The sequence below is a fragment of the Balaenoptera acutorostrata genome, chromosome 16 (assembly GCF_949987535.1).
Source record: "Balaenoptera acutorostrata chromosome 16, mBalAcu1.1, whole genome shotgun sequence".
NCBI lineage: Eukaryota > Metazoa > Chordata > Mammalia > Artiodactyla > Balaenopteridae > Balaenoptera > Balaenoptera acutorostrata.
In genome coordinates this window covers 82,335,624-82,362,579 of record NC_080079.1, presented here as the reverse complement: position 1 = coordinate 82,362,579, position 26,956 = coordinate 82,335,624, and the positions used below count along the sequence as shown (strand labels likewise).

The 26,956-nt window shown below is 40.8% G+C and overlaps 1 protein-coding gene across 7 annotated transcripts in view; it reads left to right on the top strand.

Moving 5' to 3' along the window:
- Nucleotides 1–26,956, top strand: part of FAM13C (family with sequence similarity 13 member C) — a 133,973-nt gene that overhangs the window by 96,316 nt on the left and 10,701 nt on the right. For all 7 annotated transcript variants that reach the window (XM_057531579.1, XM_007170825.3, XM_057531578.1 and 4 more), the window contains 4 exons: nucleotides 11,745–11,955; nucleotides 13,318–13,456; nucleotides 18,362–18,443; nucleotides 20,171–20,382. In XM_057531579.1, the coding sequence (XP_057387562.1) occupies nucleotides 11,745–11,955; nucleotides 13,318–13,456; nucleotides 18,362–18,443; nucleotides 20,171–20,382 (644 nt within the window). The remainder of the gene's footprint in view (nucleotides 1–11,744; nucleotides 11,956–13,317; nucleotides 13,457–18,361; nucleotides 18,444–20,170; nucleotides 20,383–26,956) is intronic.

Sequence of the window (26,956 nt, the reverse complement as noted above, 5' to 3'; positions counted from 1 at the left end):
TGTTCCCAATTACTTGGCAGTGCTTATTAAATGTACAGATGTCTGCGCTCCCCACTCTAAGATGCAAAATTAAAATGTAGAGATGAGGCCTGAAACTTTCCATGTTTGAAAAGCTCCCCTTGATGATTCTGATGTTCAGGGAGATTCAGGAACACTTTGTAGAACTCAGTACCCTCCAAGGGCTCCACGAAAGGTGTTTTTGCTGCAGGTGCAGTTTATAAGTGGGTTTCAGGAACAGGGAGCATCTCAGGTCTCCTACTAGGTGGGTCTGATCATCCGCGTAATGTCTCATCCTATCTGGCAGCAGCCCCAGACAGTCTTTTAAAGTCAGTAAGAGAGAGTCTACATAACCTCAGCGTCAGAAGTACCCAGACTCCAAATGTCTTTTAGAAACTTTATACATTCAGTTTGTGTATGTGTGTGTGTGTGTGTGTGTGTGTGTGTTATTTCTAAATCCTTCTTGAACCTTTTTATGTTTTTAGTATGTAGCACTGGTTGCTTTCACTAGAAAATGGCTATCACTGTAGAAAGTAGTACTTCATTTTGTCCTAAATTGGTTCCTTTAAAACAGTGGTCGGTGGTTTTCAACCTGGGTGTTTTTGTTTGTTTGTTGTTTTTGTTTTTTTGCCCCCTTCGGGACATTTGACAATATCTGGAGACATTATTTTCTTGCCACAGCTGGAGTGTGAGTGCTACTGGCATCTAGTGGGTGGAGTCCAGGGGTGCTGGTAAACACCCTGCCATGTACAAGACACCCCTTGCCCCTAACACTGCCCCAACATATTGTTATCTGGTCCAAAATGTCAAGAGTGCCAAAGTTTAGAAACCGTGCTTTAAAGGTCTTTAAATGAATAATATCAACCTTAGCTAACAATAACCTCTTCGTTTGCACCAGGCGTTGTTGCATGAATTTTCTTACCTTATGGCCATAACCACCCTAGGAGGAAGGTGCCATTATTATCCCCAGATGAAAGATGAGGAAATGAACTTAGGGAGTTAATGTACCTTGTGGGCGGTCCCTCAGTACTGAGAGGTGGAGGGTTGGGAGGAAAGGGGAGGAGTTGGGGGAGTTTCCTCAATCAGACTCCGTGGTCTAAGTGTTTCACGCGATATCATTTGCCATCCTGTCTAAATGTTAAGTCCACATGATTCTAATATTCTAGAATCTGAAATTAAGCCCAAAGACAGCCTATGTGCCCTCTGTATAACTAATAGGTTTTAAAGTCATTTTAAAAGTCCATCCCTGACTTTGTTTTGTTAGACTGGAGGCCTCTAGATTTGTAGTTGATTAACCTATTGCAGCTCCTCTGTTCCTCTAGTCGTTTCAGCTCCTCTGATCTTAACCATCTCTAGGCCCCTGTGCCTTTCTTGATGTGTATTTCCCTGACCTGCATAGTGTTTTCCAGATGGAGTCGAATAGTAGAATTTTGTTTGTAAATATGGGCACAGGTCCTATACTTTTGCAAAATGATACTCTTGGGGGAAACTGCACAAAGCGTACAAGGGATCTGTCTGTTGTTTCTCACAACTACATGTGGAACTACAGTGATCTCAATAAGAGATGAATTAATACCTAAAAAATATGGGCAGCGGGAGTGTTTCATAATCTAGTTACAAAGTAATTATGCTTGTTGGATTGCTTTCCATACTCTTCCTAGAAATGTACACTATCTTCTAGACCTTTTTGTCATATCAATATAGTCTGTAAGAACTCCAAAAATCCCATTTCCCATAAAACTAATAGTTTAGTGCTTCTTACATGTTAAGTGTAGATGGCTTAGTTTTGTCCAGCTGAAGAGCCTGCTGGCCCACAGTGAAGGTCATCTGCCACTATGGAGTCTCCTCATGGTTTGTGAGCTTCTTCTGTGGTTGCTTTGCATTTTACTCTTTGAAAAATACTAACGTCATCCACAAACTCAGACTTGTGACTCTACTTCCACTTCATTGTTATTTCTGAAATGTGAAATAACATTAATCCAGGATCCATCTGCAAGGATTAGTACTGACACATCTGTCATCAAGATACTAATTCAGCTCTTTCTTTGGGGCATATTATTAAGTGAATATGTTTTTTTTTATCCATTACAAAACATTTAGCCCAATCATCATTCGGTTTTGTTTTTAAATAACTCTTGGTATGAGCACCATGCCATAGACTTCTTGAAAGCCCAAATAAATTGTATTCATTGGCCCTACTTTGTTCAGAAACATAGCTCTTTGTAGAACTTGATGTGCTTGTTGGGTGATCTTGGACAGGTTATTTGACCTCTCTGCCACAGTTTACTTTTCTTTAAAAAGGGAAAAAGATAGTATCTATTTTTTAGGGTTTTTGTGAGGATGACACAGCATAATACCTATCAGGGTCTTAACACATCACCTGTGGTAAATGCTCAGTAAATGTCAGCCATCATTATTTTAAAAGCTGGGCATTCAGAGCTTATATGCCTTTCCTCCAGTTGATAATGCTTACGTTTGTCTTTAAATGTCTATTCTATCATAATTTCTAATGACTTTCAAGGTGTGGAAATGACATTTAGTACTGTTTATTCTCTAGGTCCTCTCTAGAGTCCCGCATTTGATTGACATTACACTAGTTCTCTTAAACAAAAGGTTATTTATAACAGCGATAATCTACAATGCTGATGGTTGAGTAACTACCTCTTATTAAAGGTGAAACTACATTTGTTACCATAAAATCTATCCTGTGCTAAACCTATGACATAACTTGGCTGGAAAAGATCTTTACTGTTAGTAATTCTTCTCTGATGCTTTTATCGCCATCTTCATAGTTTCTGAAAGAGGGAGCTTCACATTAACCCCTTGTTTTCCAAAGAAAGCATTTTAAAAAATGATTTCAAAATTCATAGATGACAGTATAATTCTCTGATGCCATTTCTATAACTGCCTTATAAGGAAGGAAAAAATCAGTCCTATGGCCTAAACCACCAGGTGATTATTAAAATTTTTTTTTTTGAATTCAGTTGTTAAGACAGGCCAAAGACTGTGGTGTATGTATTGTCCTATTTGTCTTTGCCACACTTTTTACAAAGGATTCTGAGTGTGAAGAGGCTCATCTGGCCAAGGACCTAATAGTTGTTAGTAAGTGGCATCTTGGACCAAGCCCAGGGCTCTGACTCCATAGCCCAGGCTTTTAACCAGTGGGCTTATAGACATGTTAGTTTTTTAATTAATAGATTTTATTTTTAAGAGGTTTTAGGTTTATAGAAAATCAAGCATACAGTACAGAGAGTTCCCATATGCCCCCTTTCCCCTGCACATAATTTCTCATATATTACAGTCATTTAAAAACCTTTCTTTCTGGTTATTCTTTCATGCTTATGAAGGAGAGTCTAGAAGTGATCAGACAGTTTGCCTAGATGCTCAGTGTCTGACACTGCTCTGAACAGCCCCCAGGCCCAAAGTGGACAACCTCTTCTGACTCTTCCAGTAACCTAGAATTATACTTTTCCATGTCTCTATGTGGAACTGTGGGTCCAACTTTTTTTGATTCATTTTTCCTTACTGACATTGAATGAGCCTGTGAAGGTACGGCCTGCATCGAAGGTTGGAATTTCTTTCTGTAGTGTTCCTGTTTGCTTTGTATATAAGTTCCCTTTTGCTTTTCAAAGCACGTCTGCTCGTAAATGAAAACCCTCTTTTGAAAATGGCTCTTGTTACCTTCCTAGCAGATTTTTCTCAGCTTTCCCGCTGAGGTGCTCAGTTGCACAGGAATCAACTAGAAGACACGGAAAGTTGTTTGGGCTGAAAAATGATCAGCGTGCCGGCACCCAGCTTTCTCTCTGCACCGGCCGGGTGCTTCTGAATCTTGGACACTATCATGGGTGATATTTGCTCTTTCTTCCCCTTCCCCACACTCACAGCTTAGCTGAGCGCTTGGCTCCTCTTTTGTGACACAGGGAGGGGAAAAGATGTTTTCAGAGATCAGACACCATCGGCCATTTATTTCCCTTGGTTATTTCTCAGTGGTTCTTCAACAGTGTGCATATAGGCAAAGAAGTTAAGTCTTGAATAATCAGAGGAAAGTGCAGACATTCCTGTAGTCGCTCGGTAGATTTGTCTAGAAGATCATTTCTTCTTTTCTCCCCAAGTGGTGCATTTGGTTTGGTGCTGTGTAGAAGCTGCTTCCAAAAATATGAATGATCCCTGCCTCATATGTGCTTCTCCAGAACAATGCAAAGAATAGACTTCTTCCCTTTCCCCATACAACAGAGATCTGGCGACCTGACCCTGTCCTCCGTGTGGCTCACACTGCTGTAGCCCACAGCACGGTTCTGAGCTCTGGTAGAAGTCACTAACGTCTGAAGACCTCAGTCTGCCTTGGGCTAGAAGTTTGCTTCCACCGCGTGTTTCCTGAGAACGAACTCAGCCTTTGTCACCCTTCCGCGCCTGCCTCCTCACCCACCCTCACCATCGTGGTGTCTGTGTTTCTCTTCTTCTTCTTCCCCCACAGCTTTCCGGCTGCTCCTCTTTCTCACCCACTACCTTGCCACTTTGTCTTCCTCTGTTTCCATTCAATCTAGTGGTCTCTACGCCCTCCTTTTCCCTTGGCACTTTACTTTGCTAAGCCAGTTTCCATGTGAAATGAAAGCATATTTAAGATAGTTATTGAATTTCATCTAGACACTTAAATTTATTGAATATCACTATAATACTGAAAATTTGGGTGAGTTCAAATCGTTTACACCTCCCAAAATGATACTGTGATCTTCCTTTGCTTGGGCCTTTGTTGATACTACCTTTTTTAAACTGGAGGTCATTTATTCCTTATTTGTACCATTGAGACAGTGAAAATACTTAAAAAGAACTGCAGAAGTCTCTTATCAGAGTGCATAGAAGTTATTATTGGACTTCTAAAATAATCAGTGACAGTATACCCTGAAGATTTATGTATTTATGTATTTCTGTGACTTAAATGTTACGTTTACTTGGCAAAAAGTGTTGCATATGTTAGAAATAATAGCAGTGACTCAAGAAAACAATATTCCAAAATTGTCTTTCCATAATTCTCTAGCGAACAGGAATGATAGTATTAAGTTTGCCTTAAGAACTACTCAAAAACCTAAAACCTGGATCTGTATTTACTGATGGAAATTTAAATAGAAGATTGTAATCAAAAACGCAGAGGCAAGGAATAAGTTTAGATCTGAGCTGAGGCTTCTTGATCCGTGTAGCTTTCTGGTTTCCAGGAAGGATTTTGGAATTTCTCATCGCCCAGCTAACCCAGTGCCCTAATCTACCGGTTGTTCATTTTAATTGAAATCAGTACATTGGCTCCTTCAAAATAAAAACGATGCTCACCGTCCCACCCCCTACTCTGGAAGGGGCGTTTAAACGGGGAAGTGCATGATGAGGTCGGACCCAGTTAGATTATGTCTCTTGAGCTCCATACCTACACGTATAGAGGGGCTATTGGGCACCTCCACCTGGATGACCGAAAGTGCCTCTTAACTCAGTGCATCCAGAACCGAACTCATTTTCCCCTTCGGCTCCCCTCTTTAATTCCCTAACTAGGTCAGAGGTACCACCATAAATATAAACAACAACAGCTATCATTTATTGATGAGTTATTATGCCCTCTCCCCCAGACACTATATGAAGCACTTGAGATTCCTTATCTTTTTAAAATCCTTCCAGCAATTTATGAGGTAGATACTGATGTCATTTTCACTGAAACAGATGGGAGAACTGAGATTGAAAAAGATTGAATAATGGGTCCCAGGTCACACATCTGACAAAATTGGGACTTGAATCCAGGTGTTTCTGGAACTATAGCCCATGCTTTTATTCATGATGTCAAACTGCCTCTTGGGATCTGCAGGATGCTTGCCATGGAGCCAACCCCTGTTTTCACGGTGACGAATTCCTCACCCCTCTAGCTCACTGAGGTGTCTGGTGGTCCTCCACGGAAGCTGGCACATAGAAGCCTGCTTGGAGTGAGAACCTTGTCCCACTCAGTGGCTCGGTCGGCCTCATCTACCAGAAATCCGTCTTCATCTGCCCTCATTCCTACCCACCCATCCTAACCTCACAGATACTGCTTTCCTCTCAGTGGTCTCTGAGCAAGTAAGCCCATCTGTTTCCCCAGGCTTAGTTACTGGGATGACTTCAGGCTACCTGTATTCTCTCTCTTGTGAACCATTAGTGCCTTAGGTTAAATTCAACTTAAATTCAACACACCTGCAACTAAATCCATTGTGTATCCATCAGATGTTTCTGAGTTGTTTTTTGGTTTTATTTTGGTGGCCCTTTTTGTGTGAGGCTGGCCGAGAACTCTGATGCTTGAGCCTCATTAGAATCATGTACATGTTTCTGACTCTTTTAGTTTTTAGTACCATCAAAGGCATGATGTTTGGCATTTTGGAATGTATCTGAATGCTACCTATGGGCCCACCGTGATGGGTAAACCCAAAAGTGCAAATTAACAAACCCACAAGCCTGTGGCTAATTTGTGACTCAGATCTCAGCAGTCCATCTCAAGTGGTTGCAGATAGAGATTTATTTAAACTTTAAATCAATTTATTAATTTACTTTTTAATTAAAATTTTTTTATTGAAGTATAGTTGATTTACATTTGAATCACTTAAAAATTCACATTAGAAAAATGTTTTTTAAAATCTGACTGATTCATTTAACAACTGTAATACAGCATCTGTTCCTGTCTGGGGTTGCAGCCAGATCAGAAGTGGGCTCTGGCCTTCACACCTGATGATAATGACTTCTCTAAGCTGTGGTCCCTATTGCTCAGTGAGTGGCCTGCTAGAAATACTCTCTGGCCGCCAAGGTCGGAGATGTGGAGTCTTCTACCACGGGCGTTGGTCAAACCCTCCCTGACTGGAGCTCACATAGTCATACCACCTTCCCTCCTGAAATTGAAATGAAGATCACATTACTCCCAGCGTCCTGTGGTTATTATGAAGATTAAATACTTGCAAAAACTCTTATTACAAGCTTGAGGACATAGTGACTCACTGCATGAGTATTAGATATGATTATTCTTCTTCCTTATTTATAAATAACTGGTAGGAGGTACAATATGTTGAGGGGTGTATTGGTCCTCATTTCCCACATTAACCCCATAAGGACTCCTAGTGGAGTTGGTGGTCAGTAAGAGAAGATAATATTCAACTTCCTTATTTTGATATTAATAATTGTTAAAATGATCGTTCTCATGGTTACCGATTTAGCAGTTTCTACGCCTTATCTCAATGTTTCGCCAAATATACTATACAAAGGATGCATGGGTGAACATTGTTTTAATAGGAATTTATTTTAATGTGTATTAGTTGAAGAAATGTAACTAGCACATCAAATTTATGATTTCTTGGCCATTATTGCCTAAGATGAAGCTGAAATTTTGGAAAACTGTAGATTGAAATTAAGATTATATTTAATATATAATCTTATATATATTATAAGGGAGGAGGGACAAATTAGGAATTTGGGAGTAACATATACATACTACTATATATAAAACAGATAAACAACAAGGACCTACTGTATAGCACAGGGGACTATACTCAATATTTTTTTTTTTTAATTTTATTTATTTATTTATTTATTTATGGCTGTGTTGGGTCTTCGTTTCTGTGCGAGGGCTTTCTCTAGTTGCGGCAAGTGGGGGCCACTCTTCATCGCGGTGCGCAGGCCTCTCACTATCGCGGCCTCTCTTGTTGCAGAGCACAGGCTCCAGACGTGCAGGCTCAGTAATTGTGGCTCACGGGCCCAGTTGCTCCATGGCATGTGGGATCTTCCCAGACCAGGGTTCGAACCCGTGTCCCCTGCATTGGCAGGCAGATTCTCAACCACTGCGGCACCAGGGAAGCCCCTATCCTCAATATTTTGTAATATACCTGTATGGGAAAAGAATCTGAAAAAGAATAACTGAATCACTGCTGTACACCTAAAATTAACACAACATTGTAAATGAACTATACTTCAATAAAAAATAAATTAAAACAAAGAAATTGAGATTATATATATACACATAAACACATATATACACACACAACATACATATATACATATATATTAAAAATAGGTTTATGTGGGTATGGCAAAAATTTGTAGGGGATACAGTTTTCCTATTTCATCCTCCCTTAGTCTTGAGAGGCAGGGAGAGGCCTCCCTTAGTCTTATTCTCCCCATTTTACAGATGAAGAAACTGGGGTTTAAAAGGCCCATTTTTTCTCAAGTGCCTCTTAACAGGTGGTGGACCTGGGATTCAAATTCACAATCTTTGTTCTCTCTTGTTCTGCCTGTGGCGTTGTTTCTCACTTCTCTTCCCAGGAATGCTTTTTTTTTTTTTTCCAAATTTTTACATTAACTTTTATTGGTTGTTTCTTCCTATACAATTAAGACACTCATTACAGAAATTGTAGAAAATACAAAGAAGGATAAAAGAAAAAAAATTTTTTTTATTGTGGTAAGAACACTTAACATGAGATGTACATTCATAACAACTTTTTACGTGTATAATACAATACTGTTAACTAAAGGCATGAGGTTGTACAGCAGATCTCCTTTGACTTTCCTGTCACAGCCCTGTCAGGTGGTCCAAACAAGGACACAGAGAGAGATCAGTGAACTTGCTGGAGCCCCACAAGAAAGTGTGAGCACCCCGAGCCCTGGCTCCCAGGCCCTCCCTCTAAAGCATAGTGCATCACAGCCTGGGCTCTGCAAGTTGCGCCTTTCTTTGGAAGAAAAAGCAGTGTGCTCCCAGGGTCCCATCAGAAGCCACTCGAGTTTAATATTGCCATAAGCTTCTCCCTTTTGGGGAGCAGGGTCTGTAAGTGGTGGCCTGGGCTCTGTTCCCAGGATGGCAGCAACGCTGGTTGGCTCTGAATCTACCCTGGTCTCTTCTGAGCAAGGAGCTCAATAATCCTGTCTACACAAATGCGCACACATAGGCATGCACCCACTGATTTAATTAAGCCACTTCTCAACTCAAAAGGTTAGTTTAGACAAAGAACTCAGGCATTACCAGATTACCAGTTTTTCTTTTTTTTAAACATTTTTATTGGAGGATAATTGCTTTACTGTGGTATGTTAGTTTCTGCTGTGCAACAAAGTGTATCAGCTATATGTATACATATATCCTCCTATCCCCTCCCTCTTGCGTCTCCCTCCCACCCTCCCTATCCCACCCCTCTAGGTGGTCACAAAGCCCCGAGCTGATCTCCCTCTGCTGTGCGGCTGCTTCCCACTAGCTATCTCTTTTACATTTGGTAGTGTATATATGTCAGTGTTACTCTCTCACTTCGTCTCTGCTTACCCTTCCCCCTCCCCGTGTCCTCAAGTCCATTCTCTACATCTGCATCTTTATTCCTGTCCTGGCCCTATGTTCTTCAGAACCTTTTTTTTTAAGATTCCATATATATGTGTTAGCATACGGTATTTGTTTTTCTCTTTCTGACTTACTTCACTCTGTATGACAGACTCTAGGTCCATCCACCTCACTACAAATAACTCAGTTTCATTTCTTTTTATGACTGAGTAATATTCCATTGTATATACGTACCACATCTTCTTTATCCATTCATCTGTCGATGGACACTTAGGTTGACTGTCACTTTTCAACTGGTTACTTTGGGATCTTTCGGGCTCACTGCTTCCTTTAGTGGTGAATTGGGGGGAAGAAAGGTCAGGATGTTAGTTAGGCAGCACTGGTTTTTTGAGTGCCCACAAAAAACAGATGCCATGTAAATGGAGGTTTACAGTTACTATTGCAGTGGCGTTCGTAGTGGCCTGTGATTCTGTGAAGTCATATCTTAGGTCTCTGTGGGTTTCAGAAGCTAAGCTCTTACATCCACGTTAGTCATATGGCTAGGAACCCAAGTGCCCCAAGTTTGTCATTATAAGACAGCACCAAGAGACTCCTGTTAGTTTTGACCCTGGCACCACAGATGAGCTGAAGAGAAGGCCTCCTGTCTTGACAATTTCAACAAAACTATGCTGGTCCCAGGTGCTTGCTAAAGATCTTTTTCTTCCCCATCATTATTACCAAAAGATGCTGCCCCGAAAAGGGTAACAGGAATAAAATGCGTTTCTTCTTAGCGTCTAATGGTTTGAGAAAAGGGTTTGGTGAGGGACTCAGACACTTCCTGGTGGGTGTTGAAGGTCATTGTTAGTATATGCTGTCGTTTGCTGGTCAGTAACTATCATTCGTGTTTCTTCTTAGGGCTCCCGCCAAATGGCAGTGTTTTCTGGCTAAATTATTCTTAGCCAGGGTGTTGCCTGTGGCGAGCTGTGTCAGGCACACCAGCACACTTGCCTGTGGGCCTGGGCTTTGGCATTCGTCTGGCTCCAGCTTTCCCCAGTCCTCACCCCATCCGCTTCTGACCAGCCTCAGCCACTGACAGAGGTGCTGTCGATCGGCTTTAAAGGCCCGATCGGAGACATTGTCCACCCTCCCAGTCTACAGCCCAAAAGCGGAGAAGCCAACTGAAAACACACAAGGATCTAATCAGAACTTTGATGTTACGCAAAGCAAATTGCATTTCAAGCTCTAGAGAGCTCGAGCCATTCTAAACCTGATTAAGATTCATCCGGTACCAAATTGTGATAAATGTTATTTTGGAAAAGTGGACTGTCGGTATTTTCAGATTCACTTATTCACCCAGAAAATCTGTGTTTTTTGCTCTTTCTTTAGGGTAGTCAGAATAAGAGAAAGCCTTGGGTTGCCCTCACTTGTTTGCTGGGCAAAACTGAGAAGGTTTTGGCTGCTCCTTGAGTAGCTCTGGACAGCACGCCAGGATGGAGAGACTCTCACTCCGGCCACCGTGACTCAGCGTCCTAACGTTCCTCATTGCCCTGCCCTCACCTCTGTAGCACAGGGGTGCCCACTTTCTGGACTGACCTGGTTGGGGAGCCAGTGAGCTCATTTAAAAGGGGAGTGATCACAGTGAGCATTCAGGCAGAGAGCTGCCAAGCTGGGGAGAGGGTTTAGAGCAGGTTTTGTTCTTGGTTTTTGTTTTTGTCCCAAATAAAATGCTACCTAAAATTTTGGAGAAGAAATAGAACCATTCCTAATTCCACCATGCTTTGTAGTTGCTATGTAGCTTCTTTGATCTTTTAGTGCATTTATTTGTAGACATAAATGTATGCTGCTTATATCAAATGGAATCATTACTGTTCTGTGTTGAAATGCGTGGTTTTCATTTAGTTTATTCCGAACATCATTCCATACTGATGTTGAGTTCTCCATCATTTTTAATGAGTGCTGAGTAATTTTCTATCTGGGGACTCCTCGCCCCTCTCTTCCTCCTTTGTTTTCTCTTCTCTTTTCCTCCCTACCCCCTCCTCTCCCTTCCTTCACTGGCAATTCTGTTATAACTATTCTCCCTCATAATCTATCTTTTTCTCCAGTTCCATGTCATTGTTTTCTTTTTTTCACTCTAACATGTTGTTATATACTCTCTGACATATGCAAATAATATGAAATAAAGAGAGGATTTTTGTAGTTTTGGACCGTGCTGACTTGTGTAACTCAGACCGAAACAATCTGTGTTTCCGTCTTTTGGTGTGTGTTGGCTTTGTAATATTTTCTGTCCAGATTCTGTGAGAACGAACATGACAGAATTTTGAAAGGCTCTCATATCCCCAGAAGGAAGAAATGACAAAGAGGCAAGACATTATAATGAATGTTTATAATCTTTGTTTAAGAACATGACAGTCTCAAGCCCTCTGTCACTTCTAAGTCTCGGTGATTTATCTTGTTTCCTCAGACCCTGTGCCAGCGCACAGAGATGTACAGAATGGAGCGGACAGTGCACCAGAAGACCTCCAGTCTGTTGAGACTAGCAGGCTGCTCTGTCACATCACTGATGGTGACAACCCGCTTCTGTCACCACGATGCTCCATCTTCAGCCAAAGCCAGAGATTCAACTTAGACCCTGAATCAGCCCCTTCTCCACCCAGCACTCAGCAGTTTATGATGTAAGGAAACCTTGTTTTGTTCTTGTCTTCATTTCATGCAGTTTTTAAAAATACCATTTACAATACAACCCAATACATTTATAAATTCAGTGAAGGGTGTGTCCAAAATAGAGCAAACATGCCTACCAAAAGCAACTGCAAGCCCTGAACAATAAATGGCAAAAAATCAGAGTACTTTCTAGTTAAGAATGCTGTTTCAGGCCTTCCTGAATCAGGAGGAGATGGTCTCGAGACACAGGCTGCCCTACGGCTCACATGTCTGAACATTTTTGGTGAAATGACCAGAATCCTAAGAAAGTCTGTGAACATGCAAGTACCAGGAATTCTTGATGAACTCATAAGTATTCTTTCCATGTCCAGCAGTGGCCTCGATGGATGGATTGTAGCAATGCTTGTGAGTTGTACATCTCAATTTCTCCTTGGATTCTAGAAAAGTGGTAGCTTACAGTAGCTCCCCCAGACAAAAAAAAAATGTGAAACTATGTGTTCTTTTTTTTTTTTTTTAAGTTGCGTAAGTAGTTTTGATGCGTAGCTAAAATGAGTCTCCCTTGACCAAAAATACGTGCAGGGAATTCCTAGTTTCTCCTTAATAACTCCTGCTGTTACTCATGAGTTTATCTAGACCAGGGTCCACGGACTGTCTACTGGTGGACTTGAGGGATTTAGTGAATTATTACTGTTGTAAAGTGTGTCAGGTGAGAAGGTGAACGCGTTTTCTGGAAAGGGGGTCCATTCCTTTCATTAGATTCACAAAGGCTCTGTTATATAAAGAAGAGTTAACTACTCATCTAAATCTTCCTTGAAATTGTTTTTAGGTGGGACTCATGCAACTTACTGAGGATGACGGTGCAATAGGGCTCTCTCATTAGTCTGAAATTGGTGTCCTCCAAGCTTTAGGAAATACATTTCCTAGACTAATATTCTGACATTTGTAGACTAAAGTCCCTGACGACGTTTGCCCATAATGGAGTTCTGTGATCAGGGATTTCCAATAATGAGCAGATGCTACCACAGTAGACTCATCAGATAATGAGCTGGCCTCTGGACCTCTCTGATCATCTAGGAAGCTTGGTTTGTAGACCAGCAGCAGTGTTTACTGGAAGACCATTTTTAAAAAATTTATATCTTAAAAAAAAATGTTATTGGAGTATAGTTGATTTATAATGTTGTATTAGTATGTGCTATACAGCAAAGTGAATCAGTTTTACATATATCCACTCTTTTTCACATTCTTTTTCTCATATAGGCCATCACAGAGTATTGAGTAGAGTTCCCTGTGCTATACAGTAGGTCCTTATTAGTAACCTCTTTTATATATAGTACTGTTTTTGATGATTCTTTCCCTCTCTGGAATCACCGCAGGCCCCGAAGTTCTTCACGGTGCAGCTGTGGTGACGGCAAAGAGCCACAGACCATCACCCAGCTCACCAAGCACATCCAGAGCCTCAAGCGGAAAATTCGGAAATTTGAAGAAAAATTTGAACAAGAGAAGAAATACCGGGTAAGGACCCTGTGGTTTGAAATGAGTGGATTGTGTCAGAAATGCATGGGCTTTTCTGTCCTTCCTTTTTGAGTACATCTCTGTGCCAGGGGACAGCTCAGTTTCCATTGGCCAACCCAGGACCTATCATAAATTGAGTTTCCATTCTGGGTCTGTCTTGTTCTCACATGCTGTTAGCTGATCTCTGCTAAGATAATTCCTAGTAGCAAATTACAACTCTTATTTCTAAACTGATTTGATTATTGATCTCTCCTTTTTTTTTTTTTTTTTTTTCTGAGGAACCTTACCATCATTAGTGTTCCTAGGACTAAAATTTGGAAAGCTTTTGAATTACGGTCTTATTTTTTCTTTAGCCTTTTCTCATTTGCATTTGATAAGAACCTATTAAGGACTCAAAGGGCAGAATCTCTCATTGTGGAACAGAATGAGGGAGAGTTGTCTTTGACAATAAAGTACTTTCTGGTTGATGGGTGAGGACCTATCAAGTGACATCTATTCAGGCCACTCTTAAGAACAAACCCTGATCCCATCCTTTCCTGTCGGAGAGACACCAGCCTTCTTGCTGGTGCTGCAGTGTTACAATCATGAACCTTTCCTTTTCTTACTTAAGAAACAATAGAGTCAGAGGTAAGTGTCCTGATGGCCAATGCTCATTTTATTTATTGTCTCTACTGGTGACTGTGGCATAGAGAAGAATCATATCCATGTAGAATTGCACAAAGATACTGGGTCTTTGGCAGAGGGTCCAGAGCAGCTTGTTATTAAAATAAATGAGACCAGGGAATGTCTCAAACATCTTTAAATATTTAAAGGCTCACTAAGCTCTTGGTCCAGAGGCAATCTGCAGGTCCCTGTAGTGTGGGTTAGTTCTGGGGAGGCAGGCGAGGGTAGGTAATATTCCACTCTCCTGTTATTCTTGTTCTGTGTTTCCCACAGTGACTTCAAATTCACTAAAAGAGGGGTTTTAAGGAGGGAGTTTTAGCTTTGCTAAAAATGGAAAAAAAATCAGATTGGCTTTCAAGACAACCTTAAGGTGTTGAAGATTCTTCTCTTCCTTGAGGTCAGGCAGTCACAACTACTTATTGTCTTTTATAGAGCAGGAGGGTGCTCTACACATTGTGAGTACGGGCCTTTATTTTACAGATAAGGAGACGGAGGCCCAGCAAAGACTTATAACCTTCCTAAGGTAGTTGTGTTCTATCAGCTCAGGCTTGGGGTGGTTAAAGATGAATCGTTTTTGCAGTGGAGAAGTACAAGTAAAATTCATTAAGTGTCCACTGAAAGTTGAAAGCTCCAGATAGCCTGAGAGAAACTGATTTTCCTTACTTGCTGCTGGAGTTTTATTGGATCTGTGATGCCCTCATATTGGAATCTGTAGAGAAACAATTAGGGGCTCCATCCCCAGGGCCTATTGATATTTCTAACCAGGCAATTTTTGAATCAGACTGATCTGGATTTGAATCCGCACAGCCACTTAGGAACTCTGTGACTTTGGACTTGTTACTTTATCTTTCTGAGTCTCAGTTTGTCCATCTGTAAAGTGGAGTTAATATTAGTAGTGACTTCTTAAGTTTGTGAGTATTAAATGAGGGAGTGCATATATAATGCTTTTTACGGTTTTGGCACAAAGGAAGTAAGTGGTCTCAGATATTATTAACTTTTTAGTCTGTTTGCGTGATATTTGAATAGGCTATCCCATGGCAACCTCTGCCTTGTCAAAAAATAAAGGAAAATGATAGACATTAATTTTCCATTGGATTTTTCTACCTGCAGCTGCAGACCCTGGATTACTTTTCTCAACTATAAGAGCCACCCAGCAGCTGAGTATTTTAGAGAAGAATTTCTCCTGGCACCTCCTGCCTTTGTCAGGAGAAGCTTTAGGGCCATAGTAGACAGATGCCCACACACTTCAACATGCAGATGGATGAATTTGGGAGCAGTAAAGGAAGAAGGCTTCATGGTCACTGCTTCCGTGTGTATTAAAGTCTTTGAAGTAATCAGAACCTTCCATGTCTCAGGAAACAGGGCTTCCCCTCACCCTTCCTGTCTGGGTGCCAGGCTGTGGTTAGAGGTTTGACATGTTAATGGGCTTTAATTGGTTGCTGTGTGTATGGCTTTCCTTCCTGGCAGCCTGACGGTGGGGTCAATAGCACCCGCTGCCAATTTTTGAATCCGAGCTCCTGCTGGGCCTCCATGCTAGTCTGATGCCCTGGTATGACATACATCTTTCCTTCTCTATTGAATGTAACCATTTCACTTCATATCCAGAACTGTATTTATTCCCTACAACTGATTTTACATTTAACTATTGTTAAACTCGTGGACTTAGAAAAGGCTGTTTCAGCCAGATGTTCACTTTCAGTAGAATTAGAGAATGTTAGAATTAAAAGGGATCAGTCAGTCTTATCTTATTTGACCATTGAAGAAACTGAGGCCCAGAGAAGGGAAGTAACTTCTCCAGGTTCATACAGCAAAGACTTGATGTAGCCAAGACAGCAACATAGGTCCTTTGATTCCTGATCCATAAATCTTTCTAAAGTGTCTTTTGAATCATCTTTGGCAGACCACAAATCTGGTCCAGTAGTACCCTCAGTTATGTGACTCATGAGCTCCATTTTAATTACACTGAACAAAATCTACACTGTGTAATTTTTGGGTGTATGGCCCTTGGGGCCTATTAAACTGGAATAGTTCAGACGTTAGAAGGCTTGAAGATCCACAGCTTGTATATAAAAATTTTCCATATGATCTGAGAGCTGCCATCCTTGTGAACTTGATTTAACCTCTTTTGAAAGCTCGCCCAAGAGCAGGGAAATACAAAATTCATTTCAGAAAATGATTTCAGGCTTTAAAATATTTTGTCAGAAAATTCAGCCTTCAATTTCTATTAAGTCCTGTTTGCAGTAGTGAAAGCTTCTTTGATGATCATTGGCTTAGGGTCTTAGGTTTTCATTTTTGTTTTTAACAGTGTTTCAGAAGATTGCATTAACTGTGTGGAACATATCCAGTGAAAAAGATGTGTTCCAGAGAACAAGATGTGTTTTCAGATCAGAGTGAAGAATTCTGTGAGGATTTCGAGAAATCACGTGTAAAACATTGACTGTTCATACAACCAGACTGTTACCCAAAGCCAAAGTACTAAACGTTATATCAGGGAAGTAGTACAGTGCATCATTCTAGCAGACCATGGGTAGGACCAGGCACAGCAGTTTGGAGGTGTGCCCTCGGTGTGTCACTGTCCGTGGTCCTGAAACCAGGGCTTCCCTACTGGAAACCAGAGTCTCCCTTCTGGGCTCCCCTAGGGGAAAAAATCACTGTCATTTTCCCTCAGTGTTATTTTCCATCTTGATTTTAAACTGTATGGTTTTTACATCACTATAGAAGTGATAGAACCATGTCTTGTGTTTCACAATTAAAACATCTAATCCCATGTACATTTGATGATCCTCTTACACAAGCACTGTTTTTTCCTTCGAACTAATTCCTTGAGAGGACCACACTCCTCTCCCTATGTCTCTCTCTCACCAACATCTTGCTGATGTTATATGGATTTAATGGATTCTTAAACATGGCAGAGCCACTAGACTTGTCACTAACATTATACACGTTTCTGGCTACTATTACAGTGTTTGTGATGTCTTCTTGAGCATGCTTATTTAGCTCCTTGTATATCCCCAATTCAAAGTAACCACTAATCTTCTTGAGCCTCCATTTAAGTTACCAGGGTGGCCTCAACTTGTTTAAGAAAGTTTCCTACTGACCTGTGGGGCTGGAGGCTAGGTATGTTTGGCTACTCATCTCTCCCAGTTTCTCTTTCTGTAGAAAATTTACTTTTAGGCTCTGAAAAGAAATCCAGAAATTAAGGTGAATGATTTGTATGAACAGAGTCATATCCTTCTAGAATTAAAACTATATTCTTATTGCCACATCCAAGTGCGATTAGCTACTAGGTAGGACATACATACCCCTACGTGTATGTTTGTTTGTGAAGACTTATTCACCATTCCTTTGAAGGTCTGGTAGTAACACTACTACTACTACTGCTATCACCTCTGCCAGTAATAATAACAATAATAATATTTTTAATTCTAGCTAACACCTCTATAGTGTTTAGCATGTGCCTGGAACTCTTTTCAGTGTTTTACGTATATTCACTAATTCATCCCTCACAACAGCCCTATGTGGGAGATGCTATTATAATCCTCATTTGGTAGATGAAACTGAGGCATGGAGAGCCTAAATAATTTGCCCAAGTCCATACTCATATAGTTAATTTTTACTTTAATGCTAGCCCAGTAGAATACTGAGTCTGTAAACAGTGAGAGCAGTTGAAATCTGGGTATCCCCCTTACATACTGACTTCTCAGACTGTTGTCAGGTTTTAGAGACCCTGGGGTCTCCTTTCTTCAGCTTGGAGGATATGACTGATAGGAGCTAAAGCTTCCAGTTTATCAGTGTTCCCCAGGCAGGTTTTGGTCATAAGTTATGAGCAGTGGCAAGGGAGGAAGTGCTGGTTTGTATCAGTAGAACCGTCTACATTGATACAAAGAATGACCTGGCAATGGGGTGTCGGGTATGGGTAGCCCACAAGGTGATTGAGGGTTAGACTGTAGGGGGCACTGACATAGTTAGGACTATGTAAAAAATGCTGGGTGACCAGGTGTGTTTAGAAACAGTGTCCATGGCAAGGATGAAAGAGTGGAGGAGGTCAAGAATGTTCACTGTTTTTCAGAGGCAACTCCATCACCTGGAGGTATCACACCTGAATCTCTCTCCCAGCTTTATATGTTCCTGAACTACCTTCGTGTACCTTAGCTGTTTAAAATTTTGTTTTTCCTTTTTTTCTCTTTCTTCTGTCCCTCCCTCCCTTTACCTCCTTCCATCCCCATTTTCCCTCCCTTACAGCCTTCACATGGTGACAAGACATCTAATCCTGAAGTCCTGAAATGGATGAATGATTTGGCTAAAGGTCGTAAACAGCTCAAAGGTAAATGCCAGCCAAGGATCTCCTTTCTCAGGAAGGAAGCAGATAAAATCGTGATAATGTGCTCCAAGGAGTTCTTTTTTTTTTTTTTTTTTAAAGTATTTGTTTTTATTTATTTATTTTTGGCTGTGTTGGGTCTTCGTTTCTGTGCAAGGGCTTTCTCTAGTTGTGGCAAGCGGGGGCCACTCTTCATCGCGGTGCGTGGGCCTCTCACCATCGCGGCCTCTCTTGTTGCGGAGCACAGACTCCAGACACGCAGGCTCAGTAGTTGTGGCTCACAGGCCCAGCCGCTCCGCGGCATGTGGGATCTTCCCAGACCAGGGCTCGAACCCGTGTCCCCTGCATTGGCAGGCAGATTCTCAACCACTGCGCCACCAGGGAAGCCCTCCAAGGAGTTCTTGATTCTCTTCCACCTGTGCCCTCTTTAACCTTGTCTCCTGCCTAGATCAGAGGCCCCATCTTGAAATAAAGGGTCCTAGGTCCCCTTCATTGTTTGATCCCATTTAATATATCTCCTTATAAAGAGACTGAGGAACTCCAGACTCCCAGGTGGAGTGATTCACTTCAGTGCCAGGAACATTTCAACATGTGGAGTATTCACTTCCCTGGGTTATTGGTTTCTTGGATGTTAGAAACAGAAGAGGCCTGAGCAATCATTTATTCCACACACCCCATTGCACAGATGAGGACATTTATGTCCAGAGAGAGGGGAAGGTGACGTAGCTGGGAGGTGGTGACCTAGGAGTAAAACTTGATTCTCCTTCCTCCTAATCCAGTGTTCTTTCTCTGTCTCTCTGGAGATGGTGGTGTGAGTATTAATTAAGTCTAAAATCTATCTTAAGGGATGATGGTTATTTACCAATAAAAATTTATTTTCTTCCTCTCTCTACACTTTTTATTTCAATACTTAGAGACATGGGAGTTTTTTCCAGATTTCTAGAAGGATGGTGATAAAGAACTGAAAGGAATATTAATTCAGTGGTATTGAAGTGTAGTGATGTAGCAGGTTTATAATATACACGGTGTTTAAACACCACGCCAGAGCCTAACTAAAAAACAAACATCAGAGAAGATGAGGTATGTATGTAATTGAGAAATCAATATAAATGGCCTCATTCAAACAAGCAGTCCCCTAGCATATTCTGAAATCTAATTTCTTGATAAGTCCCAGGTGGCCTTTTTATTTTTAATTACGTAGGTTTATATAAAGTCACATTGCAATAATGGTGATTTCTGGATTTTAAATACTGGCATTAGACAAAATTGTGAAATCTGTCAAGTTGGGGCTGGCATTCCCATGTCCCCTTCCCCACCCCTCCGATGTATCCTCAGACGTCTGCACTGTGTAATGCCTTCCAGAAGTACTTGCATTTCTGCAGGGGCTCTTAATGGCTGCACAACTTTCAAAACCCAAGTAAATGAATCTTTGAGTATAGAATTTCAGGTGTTGTGATAGATAACAGGTGAAAACTTTGGGGCCAGGTACCACTGGTCTTTCTCCAGGAATCCTCCTCGGAAATCTAGACCACTGAGTTACTCCCACAGATGATCTTCCACCTCCATGAGATCCCAGCCTCAAGAGCCCTCTATTTTCACATCTGGGGAACCATCATCGGCACTGTTCATTTCCACTCACTTGGCATCAGGGAAGGAATTCCTGAAAGGCTCTCTGCTCTTTTTAGGGCCAATGAGTCCTCCTTGCTCCTGGTAACTCATGGCATTTCTCTTAGAACTAAAGCTGAAGCTGTCAGAAGAACAAGGGAGTGCTCCCAAAGGCCCACCTAGAAATCCATCCTGTGAGCAACCCGCAGTCCCCCAAGAGAATGGGAAGCCGGAAGCTGTGGGCCCTGAGCCAGGCTCCTCTGGAGAGGAGACTCCAGATGCTGTGTTGACATGCGTGAAGGAGAAGAGAGAGCAGCTTCCTTCTCAGGACGTTTCTAAGGTACCTCGCCAACCTTCACAGGGCCTCGCCAACCTTCACAGGGCCCCACCACTCCACATGATGCCACTGAGATCATGATTTTGACCAATTTGTAAGAGCACTTCGGTACCACATAAATATCTTTAGGAGACTGGCTCTGAACGTTCAGTCAGATGAGTTCCTAGTGGGTTATTAGCTATGACCTAGGGCATTGCCATTCTGGAGGTTACAGTGTCGCATGCTGATGGGAGACGCATGGTAAAGACACTAGGGCATTTCATATTCCTTTCTCCCCAACTTCCCCCGATAAGTTAGCAAATGAACACGAGACTAGGAGTACAATCTCATTTTACTGTATGTTTTATTAAGAAATAATAAAGCAGGGATGAGGTATAAATAGTAAGGAAAGCAGTTTAGTATTTTATATGATAAGAATAGAGACGTAGGGTTTCTTGAGGAATGTTAGATGAGATGTCCAAAGACTTCAGCTTAGACATCTTGGTTTTGAAATCTTTGTGAGATACCCAGATAGAGTTGTCAATTATGCATTTGGATATGGGCACCTGGAGCTCAAAGAAAAGATTATATTTTACAAAAATGATGATGAAAGCAGTTAGTATTTAGTATTTACCTGGTTAATCCGTCCTCCTCCTGCATATCTATGCTTACATTTTACTTACGCCAAGGAACCTTCCTTGTAGTCCTTCCTGTCTGAACTCTGAGTGACGTGGTCGCCTTTCATTTCTTGAATAATCTGTAGCTACCCTAACATAGCTCTAACTATGCTCTGTGCCATTTTCTGTCTCTCATTATAGTACTTGAAACTTCTTGAGTAGAGTTTAGGCTGTTTATTGTTCATGATCCTCAGTGTCTGTACAAGTAAGTATTGAATAAATGTTGGCAGAGTGAATGGATATATGAAAGAACAAACGAGCATGTTTGACTTTGAAATGAAGTCTTCTTGAGGAGAATGCTGGCTTCACCTGTTCTATTTTACATTATCTAGTCTTGATCGTAAGGTGGCAACATTTATCAAATCCCAAAAGGCTTACCATATGCCCCCGGACTAGTCCTTTACATTGGGACACGTGATCTACAAGTAGAAATGGGCCCTTGGCTACCTCTGTCTTTATGAAATACCTTTAAACTTAAAAATAACCAATGTATGTTGTGACCAGTGGTTTTCATCCACTCAGCTAACCTGTCCCCTCCTCCCACCCCCAAATATTCTAGACTTTGTGATAGTCAGTGGATAAGTGGATAACTAACCTCTCTCTGTGTGTGTGTGTGTGTATAAACACACACACACACATAGTCAAGCACATCTGTGGTTTTCCATCCTTCAGTGCTTCTGATGGTCTTCCCTGTATTTTACAGTTACTTTGACCACATCTATAAAAGCAGCTTGGTCAACACCCAAGTCCTAATTCTGTGTTCTACTCAGTTGACTAAGGAGTGAGGGATGAGTTGGGACTGGTATAATAAACTTAGAGCGGGACTCAGTCCTTGAACAAGACACTTTCTAATCATACACGCTTGGCAAGTGAACTAATTCTCTGATATTCAACTTCCTCATCTATCAAATACAGATAATACCTATTTATATAATTATTGTGGCAATAAAAAGAGATGCCTGGTGACCAGTGGGCAATCCATTCATTTGCAAAAAGATCTGAGTGCCTACTATGTGTTGTGAACTATGATCCATGCTGGACATAAAAAATAAACAAGATAGAAAAGTGATGTGGGTTACCGCCTTCACGGAGCTCATGTTTTCCTGGGAGTTGGGATACAACAAGAAATAACTCAATAGACAAAATCATTAAAATTTTTTATAAGTACTGTGCAAAGAAACAGATGATATGATAGAAAATAATGAGTATGGATGGTTTCTATTTTATATAGGGTGATTAGGAAGGCCAATAAGATGACATTTAATGCAGAAGAATCAGCAGGCCAAGAGCAGCAGCAAAGAGCATTCTAGACGGAACTGCAAGTATGAAGGCCTTTGAAGGAAGAGCTTGTTTGTAGTTGGAGTTCTCAGGTCTGAGGGCTGGAGCAAGGATGGCATGTGATGAAGTCAGAAAAGGTAGATCAGGGCACATAACATAGGACCTTTTAGGCCACTGAAAGTATTGGGAAGCTGTTGAATGGTTGTAATTGTGAAAGTGACATGGTGTGATTCACACTTTAAAGATCTTTTTGATTGCTGTATGGAGAATTAATCATAGGGGAAAAGAGTGGAAAAGGGAAGATGAAATGGGTGGCTTGGACTAGTATGGTAGCCTTGGAGATGGAAAGAAGTAGACACATTCAAAATATATTTTGGATATAGAATCAAAAGGATGTGCTGAATCATTGGATGGTAGGGAGTGAAGGAAAGGAAGACGGATCCATTTACTGAGATGGGGAAAAACTAGAGGAGGAGCAAATTGAGGGTGAGAGTGAAAACTCAGGAGGTCTGTTTTGGACATGTTTGTTTTAAGATCTTTCAGGAACAGGGTGACCGACCATCCTAGGTTTCCCTAGACTTTCCTAACTTTAGCACTGAAAATTCCATGGCCCACCAAAAGCCTCAGTCCTGGGAAAACTGGGATGGTCGATCACCCTACTGAGGTATTCAAGTCAAATAAAAACATGTAAATGAAAATCTGAAGGTCAGAGAAAAACTCTGAGTTCTTTAGAAGTCATCTTTATTTAAACGGCAATTTATTTCTGTTATTTTAAAAGAAATAGCCATTAAACTGTTCAGTGTCAGAAGCCCCTTCAAATAAACCTATCTTTGCAGTAGGCTAAAGTGAGGCCCTTTAAATAGAGAGCATCTGCAGTAGAACATGTACGTCTCAATATCTAGAGCTGCAGTATTGTTCCTGGGAGAGCTTAACACAGCAGACCATGAAGTGGCTAGGCAGCTAGTAGGTGGTTCCTAAGGGGGAGTCCAGAAGCCACAGAAGAAGCAAAGAGAGGATTGAAAATTTCCACAATAGTATTATTCCTGGCTCCTCAGTGAGCTTATTCACATTTGAGGTTATCTCATTAGGTCCCAATTCTTTAAACTCAAACTGATGGATGATTTTCATCTGGAGTCTTTGCTCTGCTGCTTAAAATGCATTAAATATTAAGCTTCCAAGATGAAGTTATTTCTTTTCTAGAGAGACCTTCGTTATGACTCCTCTTGAAAATTTTGCATTTGGTGTTTAGTCAGAGCTCATACTAAAGCTGATAAACCCTACAGCATTGCCTTGTCAGTTCAGATACTGCTACCGAGTAATCTTCTTCCTCCATCATCTATGGATGATTTTTGGAGATAATCACTTTTCGGTCACAGGGCATCCGTTGAGCACTGGAAATGAATGAATCAACCCTAGGTCTGACTGTGGTGCTTATTTATGTCCTTTTCTTTTGAAAATCCTGAATTGGTACTGGCATATATCCCCTTTTTATTGTCCTTTCCAAGAACTGTAGGTGGAGTCAGGTGCACAGCACACATTACCAACTGGATGAGTAATGGCAGTTACTTCTTCTGGCCCTTCATTAACTGCAGCATCTTTGAGGAGAAAAGCAGATTTTTTTTTTAACATCTTTATTGGAATATAATTGCTTTACAATGGTGTGTTAGCTTCCGCTTTACAACAAAGTGAATCAGCTATACGTATACATATATCCCCATATCCCCTCCCTCTTGTGTCTCCCTCCCACCCTCCCTATCCCACCCCTCTAGGTGGTCACAAAGCACCAAGCTGATCTCCCTGTGCTATGCAGCTGCTTCCCACTAGCTATCTATTTTACATTTGGTAGCGTATATATGTCCATGCCACTCTCTCACTTCATCCCAGCTTACCCTTCCCCCTCCCTGTGTTCTCAAGTCCATTCTCTACGTCTGTGTCTTTATTCCTGTCCTGCCCCTAGGTTCTTCAGAACGATTTTTAAAAAAAATTTTAGATTCCATATATATGTATTAGCATATGGTATTTTTCTCTTTCTCACTTACTTCACTCTGTATGACAGTCTCTAGATCCATCCACCTCACTACAAATAACTCAATTTCATTTCTCTTTATGGCTGAGTAATATTCCATTGTATATATGTGCCACATCTTCTTTATTCATTCATCTGTCGATGGACACTTAGGTTGCTTCCATGTCCTGGCTATTGTAAATAGAGCTGCAGTGAACATTGTGGTACATGACTCTTTTTGAATTATGGTTTTCTCAGGGTATATGTCCAGTAGTGGGATTGCTGTGTTGTATGGTAGTCCTATTTTTAAGTTTTTTAAGGAACCTCCATACTGCTTTTCATTTCTAATTCTATTGATTTGAGTCTTCTCCCTTTTTTTCTTGATGAGTCTGGCTAATGGTTTATCAATTTTGTTTATCTTCTCAAAGAACCAGCTTTTAGTTTTATTGATCTTTGCTATCGTTTCCTTCACTTCTTTTTCATTTATTTCTGATCTGATCTTTATGATTTCTTGCCTTCTGCTAACTTTGGGGGTTTTTCATTCTTCTTTCTCTAATTGCTTTAGGTGTAAGGTTAGGCTGTTTATTTGACATGTTTCTTGTTTCTTGAGGTAGGATTGTATTGCTATAAACTTCCCTCTTAGAACTGCTTTTGCTGCATCCCATAGGTTTTGGGGCGTCGTGTAGAAAAGCAGATTTTTAAAAAACATAACAATTCATTTTATTTTTTTTAAATCAAGTAAAAATTTGGTAACTGATTAGTGAGTAGTTGTGCATTGGAGAGAGAGAAGACTTACAGGTAAAATGCACCAAAAGGAAGATCCCGTCAAGTTCTTCTACTTACCCTTTCAACAGAAATTTAATTTGCTGAATAGGTAATACTTTCTCACATAGTTCAAAAAATATAAAAGGTTACACATTAAAAAGACTCCTTCCCACCCCATCTGCCAGCTCCAGTTCTGAGGTCTCCCACTCTAAGCAGGTGTAACTATTGTTATGAATGTTTTAGGTGTCCTTTTGGAGTTTCTATATAAAGCATATACAAGAAAGTATCAATACACATTCTTAATTTGCCCCTTTTGAAAAAAGGTAGCAGGCTACATAATTATGTATCCTTTTTTCACTTTGCATATTCTAGATAGCTTTTTATATCAAGACATAGAGTGCTTCTCAATTTTTTTATCTTTAAAATTTATGCTTTAATAGCACCATGATTATTCCTTTATTAGTAATTTACAACATTGATAGTAACCCTCAAATCAACTAGTTTGATAGCTTAAATAACATTTAGTATGCCTGACTCTGTGCCAGGGACATTTACATAAGATAATTAAAAATGATCCTCATTCTGTATATTAAGAATTTGCACATTAAGAATCTAAGGTTCAGAGATTCCATAACTTTCCAAATTAAAAATAGTGTGTAATTCTTTTTTTTAAAGATATTCAAGAAGTATTTATTTATTTATTTATTAACATCTTTATTGGAGTATAATTGCTTTACAATGGTGTGTTAGTTTCTGCTTTATAACAAAGTGAATCAGTTATACATATACATATGTTCCCATATCTCTTCCCTCTTGCGTCTCCCTCCCTCCCACCCTCCCTATCCCACCCCTCTAGGTGGTCACAAAGCACCGAGCTGATCTCCCTGTGCTATGCGGCTGCTTCCCACTAGCTATCTATTTTACATTTGGTAGTGTATATATGGATAAAGAAGATGTGGCACATATATGCAATGGAATATTACTCAGCCATAAAAAGAAACGAAATGGAGGTATTTGTAGTAAGGTGGATGGAGTTAGAGTCTGTCATACAGAGTGAAGTAAGTCAGAAAGAGAAAAACAAATACAGTATGCTAACACATATATATGGAATCTAAGGGGGAAAAAAAAGTCATGAAGAACCTAGTGGCAAGACGGGAATAAAGACACAGACCTACTAGAGAATGGACTTGAGGATATGGGGAGGGGGAGGGGTAAGATGTGACAGGGTGAGAGAGTGGCATGGACATATATACACTACCAAATGTAAAATAGTGTGTAATTCTTGAAGCCAGTTATCTGAACTCATGACCTATCTTTTCAAGGCCAATATTAATTGGCAGTATGCTTAGAAATCTGAATTGACCAAGCCATTCTCTTCAGCAGTTGCTTTGTATGATTATGTTCATTATTGACTTCCCATGTTGTTGGACTGACTGGTTAGTTCAAGCTGTCAGACTTGTTCCACGTATACTGTCTCCCTCAGTGAGGGGCTGGGGAGACTTAGGCACAGGGAAAGTTTGGCAAGACTTGAGTCCCTAAAGCTAAAGAGTAATAGATTCTCATCACTCACTGTCCAGAGAGGAGAACGTCAGTTTTACCTCCCTCTCAAGGAGAGAGCTTGTTTATGGTGACGGTTTGACTGATTTTTATGTTTTCATGGTTTACTGTGAAAGAATACATGGGACCAGTGCCATGGGGAGAGCGGAAAACAAGCGTGGTGGTAAAAGCACTTAAGCTGTGGCAGTTTCTTCCCCAAACAACTTTCTGACCAGGGCTAGAAAGAAATAAGATTTGGGCTGACCACTCAGCAGCAGTTCTGCTTGGAAAGCCAGCTTGTTTGGGGGGTACTATTCCAGATCTTGATAATTCGAGT